Here is a 14,203-nt window from a genome sequence, read left to right as displayed (position 1 = left end):
TGCTAAAACTATGGCAAGGCATGCTGGGATGTGTAGTTGCACAACAGCTGGAGGGCCACAGTTTGGACATGCCTGACCTAGACACTGTGGACCCATCATGCAGATACCTCTGCAACACAGCAAGCCGTGGCGTAAATCCCGCTTACAAATCTATTCGCAGGCGCCGCGTAACCCAACGTATAAATAAACAAACAGCCGAGCACACTAATAACTACCGCAGTCAAATTCACATATTAACAGCATTAGTCAGTGGCAAATACAGAGTACAATAACCGCGCAGAGTGACAGCGCAACAGCAGCGACAGCAGCACATAAACGCCAGATATAGTGTACAGCCGGGGTTGGGTTAATCTTGGGAGGTAATTTTGGAGGCCGCCGCTTTGACGCGCACTTGGGCTGTGACAGATAACTCTCCTCATATGAATGTGAAATAAATACCAGGCAGGTACAAACTGCGGCAATACAGCGTTGTGTTCCCTGTCAGTAAATGTGTTTCTGAGCACATAATAGAGATAGCTGCTGTCTCACAAGGTGCCGGAGGAATCTGTACCACGCGCCGGTACAAACGCTTAAGTCCTGTTCTTTAATCACGCCGGCCGTGTTGGTAACGGATTTGCAGCGCCCCGAGGGAATTATAAAAAGGAGGAAAAAATGTAATTCTGCCGGAGTCTAATTGTAAATCTTGGAATTAATATGACAAGGGCATCTGAGATATGGAACAAATGTATCAAGTACTTAAAGTCAATATATTTGGAAGAAGGTTTACCAAAAAGCAATTGCAGCTCAAATTTCCTCCATAACCTTTTTATGTGCCAGATGTAACGCCGTGATATATTTTAGGAGTCTTTTTTTTTTTTTCCCCCTCTGAAAATGACTCATTTAAAATAGTATCTGAAACATTATTTCAGCGTAGTTTATGCGCGGCGATGAATCGGGAGAGGAAAATTGGACGCCGTTCAAATGACTTTTTCTTTTTCATCAACTACGGCGTTGTGTTTGCTAAATAAAACGGGGGGTTGTGTATACGGATGGAGGCGAGTGGCGGAATCGTTAGTAGGGCCGTGGGATTCCTTGCTGGGTCTAGTAGTGCTTCAGATCAGTCATCATTAAAGTCGCAGGAGGGTGGTGCAGCCAGGAATTAAGAAAAGGTTTTTGGTTTTTAGAGGATGATGTCATTTTTGTGTTACACCCAGATTTAACGTTTTTAGGCACCCTAGGCAAAACTTCAGTCAACCCCCCCCCCCTTCCGCCCCCTCACCACCTTGTCACCAATCCCCACTCTCCAGTCCCTTGAGTGGAAGTGTGGTCTTAGAAGTTCCCCAGCCACCACCTATATTAGGCATGACCAAGGCGTGTTCTTCAGATGCCCCCAAGATGCCACCGACCTAGGCAGAGACAACCCTGGTTAACTTAACAATAAGCCGCTATGCCCAACTGTACCACTCTGAGGACTAGATAGGAGACATTGTGGAGCGTACGCTGCGTGTTATCAGTGATGACGGCGATGCCATCGGACAAATGTCAATGATAACTCGCATGTGCTTGTGGGCAAAGTTCCAAGCGGAAGTTGCCGGAATTGCGGCCAAACAAATTTGTACCCACACGTTATTGCGTCTTGTTCAGGTGGCTCATTGTGCCCAGTATGTGGCTGGCGCCGGTGCGCGATGACCATAACCACTGAGATTACAGATGGGGCATGTAGACAGCTTCATAGTAGATCTGATACTATTTACAGTTTATTTTCCCTGGTTGTTCTCTAGACCAGATGGAACGTTCTTGTAGGGAATTATTTGAATGATCAGAATTCCCTTGGGGCGTGTAGATAATTTAGGAGCATGGGTGATATGAAGAAGTCTTTGGGGATGTTCCCAGTGGACTCTGCAGAAGAGTTCATTACGGAGACGTCTTCGAATAGCAGCTACTGGTAGCATTCCAAGACCTCTGGGGTCCATTGATGGGGGGGGGGGGGGGGAGATCAGGCGTACTGTATGGAAGAACATACAGATACTGTAATAGGCATTTCATCTGTAGGAATTCCCCCATTTATAGGGCTTTAATGGATAATAATGAACTACAGCCCTCAGACTGAGGCTAGTGAATAAGATTATCAAGGGACATCTTAAAAACATTGTAGGTCCTGAGAAAAGCCATGCACTGGGAACCTACCTGCCCTAACTTACCCCTCCTGCAGTCCTGCACCATCTCACCACATTCTTCAATACAGTGACTGGCTATGATTGGTGGATAGCTCCGGCATCCTCCAATTACCATGCAGACAGCCGTTCACTGGCTGCAGTCAGGGAGGTAGGTAGAGAATACTGCACTCTGATTGGTCGTGAAATGTCTGCTAATGACGGGGGGACGGACTGTGTATCCTATATGGCAGAAGTGGTTGTGTCCCACCCTACCTGTATGTATTACGTGTGCAGTAAATGTATATGTGGCAAATCTCATAGTTACTGATCTCTCCTCTCTCTGCAGATGACATCCAAATTACCATTCCAATAATAAAACCAACCTTGGACAAAGTTCAGCTGGCGGGGCAAACCCTACCCCCCGGGTTCCCAGCGCCGTTCCTCTTCGCCGACGGGTTGTCATCAGTAGAAACTCTCCTAACCAACATTCAGGTGCGTCACCTTCTGTACTTCCTCTGGTCCACCAGACTGCTATCATTATAATACCCTCCAGGTAGGCAGCAGGAAGCCACAGACTGAGTGTTATATAGTGGGAGGAGCAGGGTCCCCAGCAGCACAGAGTATATCAGGAGAGGAGGGATGTGTCAGTGAGGACAGGGCTGCATGTGACAGGGGCAGTGACATGATGTGAGGAGGGGAATGGGGGCAGCAGGAAGCCACAGACTGTGAGTTATATAGTGGGAGGAGCAGGGTCCCCAGCAGCACAGAGTATATCAGGAGATGAGTGATGTGTCAGTGAGGACAGGGCTAGTGGGAGGAGCAGGGTCCCCCACAAGCACGGATTATTGATGGGTAACATTTGTCACACTGAGCAGAATGTTTTTAACAAGCATCCAAACTAATTTTCTTTATTTTAGTTTACAAATAAAACACTAATTGTAGCCAATTACAATGATTGAGAAGATCTAATAGATAATCTAGTTGTCCCGCCAAGTACCCACAGACCGATTCAAGTTGAAGCTTTATTATGTGGGTAAAAAGAAGAGAATACTTAGAAGAATCTGTAAATAATGTTATTACTGTTAGATGTCATTAGTTTTCTATTTGCTGCATGTTGTTTCATCGCCAGCTTTGTGGTACCTGTAGTTCTCTCACCCAGGGTTCCTCTGTAGTCCTCAGTACTGTAAGTGGAGTCTGCAGCAGGAAACGTTTTGTCATACAGCCTCGGGGACTTAATATCTGACTCGGGCTCCTTAGTCACATTTAACTAACATGTTTTCAGCTTCCTACTTAATCACCAAGCGCTGTCAGCGCTCAACCTCCGTCTCTATTCAATTGATGGAAATAAATAATGACCTTCGGATGATTATATGACATTGTAATATATGTCCCCTATTACCTGTGAGAAACTCCTGATTAATATGTTTCCTTCGGAACCTGCTTCAGATGACAGGCTTGTACAATGAAGTGTCACCCTTCAGTATAATGTACAGGCAGATAATGCACTCGTTATCACTGATCCCTACAGTTATCAGACACACAGTGCTGCAGGCTGCACCCACATAGGCTGGTCCCATATTTACAGATGGGCTCCATTCATAAGAGAGACATGTAATGTGTTTCTGCACAGTGTAGTGTCATCGGTTTCACAGCAGGCAGTGAGTGCCAGCTTTAACATTTTATAGTTTTGTCCTGTAGCAGAATTACCTTAGGCAGAGTGACATTTTGCATTTGATGTCTATGGACTTACGGTAGATGTTATAGAATAAGGAAAATATTTTATATTGTTGCCGTGGGTTACAGTGCAGTCAGTCTAGGTTCCTAACCCTTACTCACTGCCTCTTGATTTTTTTTTTTCCAGGGCCTTCTAAAAGTCGCAGTAGACAATGCCAGAGTACAAGAAAAGCAAATACAGCAGGAAAAGAAAGAGTTAAAGATGGAGCTGTGTCGGGAGAGGGAGATGCGAGAGAGCCTGGAGCGGCAGCTGACGGCCGAGCTACAGAGCCGCGGTGAGATTTGGGGGGGGGGGCGCGTAACTCTGAGATACATTGTACAGTGAGATGAATCTTCGCGAAAGTCCTGGAATTTTGGTTTATTTCAATTTCTGAGACAAAATCTTCATGATGCCAATTATTTTTGCCCCAATATTTGTGATTTATTCTATAATGTGCAAACCCAATGGTGTCACTAATGACACCGGGTTTGAGCATCGCTGCTGTACAACAGGGGCTACACAGGTTTCACAGGTGCAGAAGCTCCTGCTACATAGAGTGACTTTAATTAGTGCTGAGTTATTGCCCCATATGGAACGTGCCTGTGGTCACATGAAACTGTTACTGTGCCATCTGTATGTTATAACTTGTGCCCATCCATCTGCCCAATGACTTACAGCCCTGGTACCAACCATCAGCAGAAGCTTCTCTGATATCAGCAGTGCACCCAGGCTAGAATAGTTACAATGTATCACACATTTCCTGGGTGCCAGATGGGATCCCGACAATCGGGATCCCAACAGTCATTAACCCGACATTGGGATCCCGACTGTTAACACCCGACGGCCGGTTTCCCGACGGCCGTCTGCTATTCTCCCTCGTGGGGGTCCATGACCCCCATAGAGGGAGAATAGAATAGGTGGCGCGCCCGCAAGCGGCTTTGTAGCGCTGGCCACGCTGTCTGAGTCTGGCCAGTTGGGATCCCGACTTTCGGAACGGCATACCACACCCCATTTCCTTCACATGTTGCTAGTTACAGAAAACGTTTCCGGCCCACAGCCAATCAGAGCACTACAGCTGGGACTTTCTGCCAATAAGTGGGAAAAGCAGAGGAACCCTTTCATTGGTGTAGAAATTACCTCAACAGGGCTGTAAACTTCATATGTCTTATATCTACTAAGAACTCTGGAGATTATGAATGTGGGGGAACATGATGAGGGGGAATGAAAGTGGAGAGAGATAAATAGTGTGTAGAATCTGATTGGTTGCTACGGGAAATATGGTACTTATGTAATATCTGGGAGCCCGATTTTTTCATTGCATCGCATCACATGCAATATAGTGGCATACAATTCATGCAATGCGATTTTTCATTGTAAAGACCCGATTTTTAATAGTATAGTCACCCATGGGTGATTTCATACCCCCACTATCCAACTATGCATGGAGTTGATTTTATATAGTGTGTGGAGCCACCGAGCCCGAAGCGTGGCGAGCGGACGCAGAATACATGTAAAGTAATCCGCGTCCCCTCGCGGGGCTCGCCACGCTTCGGGCTCGGTGGCTCGCTGCCAGTGTTCAAGAGAATTCAACTTTATGGAAACACGGAACTAGAGCACTGTACATATTAGTCATGAAGTACCACAATGATTGTGAATTATTTTGCTAAGCTTATATTAATATTTAGTCACTACCCAACATGGCTGCTTCCACTCCGCCTAGTTGTAGGGTGCTGATATATTTCACCTCCCCCGTCTGGCTCAGAGGAAAGCGTTCTCTATTAATGTTCTGTGCCCTATATCAGCTTAGTAATGATCGCCATTCATTTGCTTCCAGAGGAGAAACGCACAGTATAATTTACACGTGGCAAAGAATTACCCGTCACATTTTATATTAATATCTACTTATTAGTACAGTCCTGGAATTTACAGCTGCTTGGCAGACTCGTCGCTTTCTGTCCTTTTTTTTCCTGAAAATTACCAGGATTTAAATAGTTTAATTTCACTGCGCAGACCCTGGAGATGAGCTGGGTATAAAGTCCCATTTCCGTCCTCCTGAATATATCATGTGCCGCGCTGTAAATGAGACTGGCGACTTTAGCGCTGCTGCCTTCTACGGAATGAAATATCCCGCCAGCGAGTATGGATTTCATCAACAGAACATTATTCTTAATTAAATGCACTTACTCATTGGACGAAACATATTTATAACCGGATGAGGCCGCTGGAAACAGATAAAACACAAATGTATCATTTGCCACCTAAAAAATACGACATTATGAATTAAAGGAAGATAATTATATACTAAATGTAATGCGGTGGTGGCCCTCGTATCTCACCACCAGTATCTCTGGGCGGTGGTGGCCCTCGTATCTCACCACCAGTATCTCTGGGCGGTGGTGGCCCTCGTATCTCACCACCAGTATCTCTGGGTGGTGGTGGCCCTCGTATCTCACCACCAGTATCTCCGGGTGGTGGTGGCCCTCGTATCTCACCACCAGTATCTCCGGGCGGTGGTGGCCCTCGTATCTCCGGACAGTGGTGGCCCTCGTATCTCCGGGCGGTGGTGGCCCTCGTATCTCACCACCAGTATCTCCGGGCGGTGGTGGCCCTCGTATCTCACCACCAGTATCTCCGGGCGGTGGTGGCCCTCGTATCTCACCACCAGTATCTCCGGGCGGTGGTGGCCCTCGTATCTCACCACCAGTATCTCCGGGCGGTGGTGGCCCTCGTATCTCACCGCCAGTATCTCCGGGCGGTGGTGGCCCTCGTATCTCACCGCCAGTATCTCCGGGCGGTGGTGGCCCTCGTATCTCACCGCCAGTATCTCCGGGCGGTGGTGGCCCTCGTATCTCACCGCCAGTATCTCCGGGCGGTGGTGGCCCTCGTATCTCACCGCCAGTATCTCCGGGCGGTGGTGGCCCTCGTATCTCACCGCCAGTATCTCCGGGCGGTGGTGGCCCTCGTATCTCACCGCCAGTATCTCCGGGCGGTGGTGGCCCTCGTATCTCACCGCCAGTATCTCCGGGCGGTGGTGGCCCTCGTATCTCACCGCCAGTATCTCCGGGCGGTGGTGGCCCTCGTATCTCACCGCCAGTATCTCCGGGCGGTGGTGGCCCTCGTATCTCACCGCCAGTATCTCCGGGCGGTGGTGGCCCTCGTATCTCACCACCAGTATCTCCGGGCGGTGGTGGCCCTCGTATCTCACCACCAGTATCTCCGGGCGGTGGTGGCCCTCAGATCTCCGGGCGGTGGTGGCCCTCGTATCTCACCACCAGTATCTCCGGGCGGTGGTGGCCCTCGTATCTCACCACCAGTATCTCTGGGCGGTGGTGGCCCTCGTATCTCCAGGCGGTGGTGGCCCTCTTATCTCACCACCAGTATCTCCGGGCGGTGGTGGCCCTCGTATCTCACCACCAGTATCTCCGAAGCTGGATACAACACACAGGACAGATATAAAGGACCAGCGCTATAACTGTTATCTCTGATGCTGGGTACAATGCGCAGGACAGATATACAGGACCAGCGCTATAACCGTCCTCTCTCTGATACTGCTACAGTGCGCAGGAAACATATGCAGGACCAGCGCTATAACTGTCCTCTTTCTGATGCTGGTACAGTGCGCAGGACAGATATACAGGACCAGCGCTATAACTGTCCTCTCTGATGCTGGTACAGTGCGCAGGACACATATACAGGACCAGCGCTATAACTGTCCTCTCTCTGATAACTGGTACAGTGCGCAGGACACATATACAGGACCAGCGCTATAACTGTCCTCTCTCTGATGCTGGTACAGTGCGCAGGACACATATACAGGACCAGCGCTATAACTGTCCTCTCTCTGATACTGGTACAATGTGCAGGACCGATATTTAGGACCGCCGTATCTCTGATGCCATGTTTTGTGCAGGACACATATACTGGACCGCCGTATCTCTGATGCCACGTTTTGTGCAGGACACATATACTGGACCGCTATATCTCTGATGCCACGTTTTGTGCAGGACACATATGCAGGACCGCCGTATCTCTGATGCCACGTTTTGTGCAGGACACATATACAGGACCGCCGTGTCTCTGATGCCACGTTTTGTGCAGGACACATATACAGGACCGCCGTGTCTCTGATGCCACGTTTTGTGCAGGACACATATACAGGACCGCCGTATCTCTGATACCACGTTTTGTGCAGGACACATATACAGGACCGCCGTATCTCTGATGCCACGTTTTGTGCAGGACACATATACAGGACCGCCGTATCTCTGATGCCACGTTTTTTGCAGGACACATATACAGGACCGCCGTATCTCTGATGCCACGTTTTGTGCAGGACACATATACAGGACCGCCGTGTCTCTGATGCCACGTTTTGTGCAGGACACATATACAGGGCCGCCGTGTCTCTGATGCCACATTTTGTGCAGGACACATATACAGGACCGCCGTATCTCTGATGCCACGTTTTGTGCAGGACACATATACTGGACCGCCGTATCTCTGATGCCACGTTTTGTGCAGAACCTCCCTCTATATTGCAGGATGTCTGTGTTACAGCCACAATTCTCACTCTACAAATGACCCCCACAACCTGCTGGTATGGCAGAGCCGACACGTTTCTGGGGCGAGTCCCCGCTCTGACCCCTCTCCCTTTCATCTGATGCAAACGCTGAATGTACATAATTGAGATGTTGCTGATCCTCGGTGCGCAGCGGAGATGCTGCACTTTGAGGATTAGTGAGATCGTATTTGTCAGAAATCTGTAAGAATTAGCCGATGAATGGAGGACGGATGAGCGGAGCATTTACCAAACCGCATGTGACACTTCAAAGGAGAACAGTGACCGTATGGCTCCGTGTGTCATGTTGGGGGTGTAACAAGTGTGCACAAGAGTTCTCGGTTCCGTGTCACTCACACTACTGGCCGATGCCATTGTGTCACATTACACAGTATTCAGTCTGTCAGGCCATCAGGAATTAGTGACATCTTTGAGGCATAAGGCACCTCTGTGCCTCCTCAGACCTCTTCCCTATGTCCTGATTCTTTTTCACACGTACGTCATCTATTGGTGGCCGTCAGTCTGCGAGCTTATGCAAATGCTGCTACAAACTCCTCCTCTTAGGTACCACTGGGCATCTGAGTGAGACGCCCACTTATCACCATACTGCAGATTGGCATGTCTTTGTACGCCACCATCATTTGCACCAATACAAACCTGCAGCAGCTCAAGGGCAGGTACAGTATCTCCGTCTGACCCTGGCCTCCTATGACAACCCCACTCAATGGGCCTTTGCTGCGTGCACTACCGACCACCTCCCACCCCTGCCTAGGAACACCCATCACTTATCCGCCACCTTCCTGACACCTTTATTCACCAACACAACACCTTGTGTGTACATTCAGTGTATTGCAGGCGCTGTATGGCGGTATTAGAATTATTTGTGCAGTTACAGATTGTTTTTCAGGTATGTGAACATCAGCAATGAGTGCGGATTGCGGGGGACTCAGTGTCAGCACCCCAATATATACAGATGTGTGCTCGTACTTGTAGCCTCCATACACTACGCAGCGGGTGATGATCGGTGTGAGAGAGCTGACCAGTCACTTAGTGTTGGGCTATGCACAAGCAGACCTTGCTGATTAAAATGATATGCAGCATGCCTATATTCTGTATAGCGGTGCATGTTGTATGCAGATACAGCAGCGGTTGCACACAGAATGTAGGCATTCACACCACAATATCATTTTAATCAGCAGAAGCTGTTTGTGCACCCTATCAGCATCACTTTGCGAATAAAATCCATTTTACAGTAAAAGTCGGAACAAAAACACACTTGGCGCTACCGAATTATGGCATGATTAGAAGGGCAGGGAGGCTAGATATACGTGGACACCTCTATAGTTCGTCAGTGTCTAGGTCAACAGTCAATAAGGGGACATTATATGGTCGACTGAAGTCAAAAGATGAAAGGTCAGCAGTCCTTAAAGTAGACTGGTTCATAAAGTTGAAGGGGTGGAAGGGGGGCATATTTTCCCCAATTAATAATGAAGTGAGCCTCGGGCATGTAGACTTTTTGTCAGTGTTGACCTCTTGCTGTGAACCTGTACATGATCTGCCTATCCCGATGGTAACACGGGCAATCTGTGTGTCTTACAGCAACAATTCAGAAGCGCTTGAAGAAAGAGAAAAAGGCCAAGAGAAAATTACAGGAGGCCTTGGAGTTTGAGTCAAAGCGGCGGGAGCAAGTGGAGCAGGCACTGAAACAAGCCACCACAGGAGAGGGTCTCCGGATGTTAAACGGTAAGGGTGGCGGGGGAACGTAGGGATGCTATAAACTGCCGCACACAAAAATCACACCCGCTGCTTACCTGCGGCGTATATATTACTTTAGTGAGCAGCGCATATTGGATATGGGGGATTTTTATTTGCATCCACCAATCCTCCATGCGATACATAACGCATGAGCTCCGTGTGACTCTGTCGGGCTTCTTTTTTGCGACTTTTGTAAATAAAATAGCGTCTTATTGGCAAAAACGAGGGAATAGGATGCACAAGCATCTTCTGCTGAGTAATAGGACATATCCTGCATGCCTATATTCTGTGTGACTGTCGGAGTATCTGCACAACATTGAACGTTAGTGCTTTCATGTAGCATTTCGTAGGCGGCTAGAGCCGAAGTAACACACAGAATATAAGCATGCTGTATATCATTGTGTGTATGTATATAGATATACACACATATTTAATTCACTTGTTAATTCTTTGTATTTTTACTGTTATAATGTTATAAAGTGTAACATTGCACTCCCGGACGTTTGGTATAAGGGTGACGTGACCCATTGGTGTATATATATGTCACAGGGAGTTTTGCATTGAGCACACCTTGCAGCCAATATTACGCTTATTCTGTGCGCGCAGGTGCCAGTAACGCTTCCATGCTGTCTTTCAGATGCCTGCATCCCCGAGATGGAGACAGAACACAACGGTTCCCAACATGACAGCCCACCCATGCAAGGTAACGTATGGCAGCCCCCCCTGATCCATGCTGTCCCATAAGAGTGTCTGACAGAGTCTCCTGTCCTAGCGCAGGATTACAGGCGCTCTGCCTTAAACCCTCTGGAATTGAACTTGTCATATTGTCTTTTATTGTCCGGTGTTTTCTGCAGAGAGCGGCTGAACATAAAACACAGTAATTTACTGATTTATAGGCGACTATTCCGCCTGATCCGGCTGGGTCGTATCTGATCATTTCTTGTCAGTTCCTCTCCCCTCATTTCTTTCCTCTGACCTTTTGCATAGAAGGGGATTTGTGAGCGGGGACTTAAATGTGTGAATCCAGACAACTCCTCGGTTAATTATACCCTAGGGCATCAATTCTGCAAATTCTGTATATTCGGTCTTATTTCTATGTGTACTTTTATCTCCTATGGTAATAGATTTGTATTTTAAACCCTTTGGGTGCCATCATCTCTGGGGTGGTATTCAATTTCTGCCGCCATTTCTGCCAGCGGAAATAAACGTCACTGGCTTTTTCCATCATAATTGAAGGCTTTCAGGTTCAGCTTTTTTTAAAGTCGTGTCTGAATTGTCTAATTCATGGCCGATTCCGACAATTTAGCATCCCTTTCTGTCCAAATGCGGCCGTTGCGACACTTGACATTCAAAACATTGATACCAACTGTCGAGTTACAGTCGGAAACGGACGGCAATCCTACTGTCGGGAATGTTCCGACAGTTGGATTCGGGATTGAATACTCCTCTAATGTTCAAATTATCTGATTATTATTATTATTATTATTATTATTATTATTATTATTAGACTTGATAAAGTTTCAGAAAGTGTATTTAAGTAAAGTGCATAATACAAACAAGCTCAACGTTTCGGGGTTCACTGACCCCTTACTCAAGGTGCTTTAACCATAAGTGCAAAAGTAATTAAGACCTTACCTGAAATAATGGTAGGAGAAAGAAGTGACCATCCCTCTGTATTACAGTTTGCAAAACAGCTACTTGATTGCAAACTGTAATATCGCTGCATGTAATTAATAACCAGCTGGATTATGTTACATGATCACTATAACGAGGTGCGTGTGCGGTATTTTATTATTGCCACATGCAGGGACATTCACGGAAACCGGCAGAAGGGATTGTGCGGAGGCGGGGGCGTTACTGATCAATACAGCATATAACATTGACGCTCACCCACTTATGGTGGCATGAGTACCACCTTCCCGCTGTAATCTCCGTTCCACTGGCTCAGCGCCCACCAGACCTGGCCAGGCCACCCGCTTTGCATATCTCAAACATTGGGCGTTGGCGAAAGCACCTCCGAATCAATAGTTTTTGCAAATGACACTCAAGCATTATTATTATTTTTTGCTGGTAAAAACAAATTAAATTAGCGCAGCTACAAATGCGACGATCAGAAAAAAAAAATGTCTAAACTAAACCGAACAGCAGCAGCCATTAGCCGAGAAAGTAATATTTTCTCTTTACAGCTCCCTGCCATTTAGTTATTATCCTATCGGAAATCTAATTATAATCCTTTTACTCCCCAGTCAAACTTCACAGTTTTTGCAAGCTTAGCACTGACAAGTGATTTCATTACATTTGATTGCTTGCGCCCGGATTGACTTCACTTTCTCCCGGAGACCTAAAAGCCTGTTCAGTTTCTCAGATTCCCTGTTTGCACATTACTGAAACAGCTCCTTTAATTAATTAGTATGAACAGCAGTAACGTGAACTGCTGAACAGAAAATAACATGGTTTTACGGGCGCGGAGAGACCGGCTCTTTTCTTTTTGCATGTTTATTCCTTGCTACGTTTTGGCGTTATATTACGGGGGGAAGCTGTTTGTTCGGTCTGTATACGATATAAAGCGTTGGAGGGGATGAGAGCGTACTGTGGTATGGAGCAAACGTCCGGCACGGTTCCCCTCTAGAGGCGACAGAAGGCGAGGTGCGAGGCTGACGTAGTGAGCCGGGCCCCAGAGAGAGGCGTTGAAGGACAGGATGACCCCAGTGCCTGTAAATAAGGGGCTGGAGTCTTCGGATTCCCATAACTGTGCACTTACTGTATCTGTGCTATTCCTGCAGTATGTTATTGTCTAATGCAGGTATTACAGGATATATATACTGTATATATGATACGTCATGCTAGTTCTATGCACGGTGGGAAGCCAGAGAGCCATTGTTTTTGTCTCTACTTATAATACCCTGCTCCAAACTTCTCATGTCGCTGATCGCACTTAAATTGATTTGGTTCATGTTCAGCCCCGTATGCACCCGATAATATAATGAGCGATATTGCTCATTTGGGTGCTTTTGAGCGATATCGTTAATTATATCCCCCAGTATTTATGGTCTGCCCGCCGGCCAATGCACGCTCCTGCGGCTCGTTAACATCCCCCTCCGCCATCTGTGCATGCACAGACATGGGAGCGGATCTCTAACGAGGGCCATGCTCGTCGCGGCGGGTGACACCCAGACGTGATCCCACCAGCCTCTTCGTATTTAAATGCAGGAACTGAATTACAAAATTCCAGAGTATAAGTCGGTCTGTGTAATAGTGACCGGCGCTATCAGTGTTATCAGACATTATATCAGGGTTAGGCAAAATCTCCCCAGCCGCTGCTGAACTACACATACCAGCATGCCCTAGCGGAAAAACGATGTACGGTTTTATTTCTTCAGTCTTTGACCCTTTGAGTGCCAACATCTCTGAGAGCTGCGCAATATATCCGCTACAAATCCCAGCGTCGCTCGCATTTGTTATATAAATTCAAATAAAAAGTATTGTGTAAAAATAGATGATATTTCCTATATAAGGTCATTATGGTGAATAACAATGTTTGCTTGGCAATTATTCACTTGCTCACAGGGTTAATATGTACATTGGTCAGATAAAATGAAAGGAACCCAGGACCCCTGGACTGACTTTTCATTTACACGCTGTCCCCCGGGTTCAGCCGCTCGCTCCAAGCGGTCATCGCCATGCCTGCGTGTTGCCCTGTATCCGCCATGCTGAATATCAGATGAGCGGAGTCGCACGTCACTCCCTCATCAGGACATGGTCGCAGTGCGAGGGTCTATTCTACCCACACTACATGCTAATGAGGACAGAGAGCGATATTACATACAGAGCCAAGACTCTATCACCGGCTCCGATTTACGGGGGGTACACCTTGGCTGGACCACTATTCGGTTCTATTAACAGTTCCGGAATTCGGGATTCAGAGGTGATCGCTGGTGTGCCAATTCACAATCCTCTCTACAATGGAATGACTGCGTAAGGATTGTTGCACGCATGTGTGCGCCTAAACAGCAACAGAAATAGCGTATGGATTGTAAACGC

At 47.3% G+C, this 14,203-nt stretch overlaps 1 protein-coding gene across 4 annotated transcripts in view; it reads left to right on the top strand.

The window, feature by feature from the left end:
• Positions 1-14,203, top strand: part of DACH2 (dachshund family transcription factor 2) — a 316,195-nt gene that overhangs the window by 287,799 nt on the left and 14,193 nt on the right. For all 4 annotated transcript variants that reach the window (XM_083160364.1, XM_083160363.1, XM_083160362.1 and 1 more), the window contains 4 exons: positions 2,482-2,627; positions 3,997-4,144; positions 10,007-10,150; positions 10,800-10,865. In XM_083160364.1, coding sequence (XP_083016490.1) covers positions 2,482-2,627; positions 3,997-4,144; positions 10,007-10,150; positions 10,800-10,865 — 504 coding nt within the window. The remainder of the gene's footprint in view (positions 1-2,481; positions 2,628-3,996; positions 4,145-10,006; positions 10,151-10,799; positions 10,866-14,203) is intronic.

This window comes from Crinia signifera, chromosome 9 (genome assembly GCF_055691185.1).
Source record: "Crinia signifera chromosome 9, ASM5569118v1, whole genome shotgun sequence".
Taxonomy (NCBI): Eukaryota; Metazoa; Chordata; class Amphibia; order Anura; family Myobatrachidae; genus Crinia; species Crinia signifera.
Note: the sequence above shows the minus strand (reverse complement) of the source record. Positions and strands in the feature narration are given on the sequence as shown.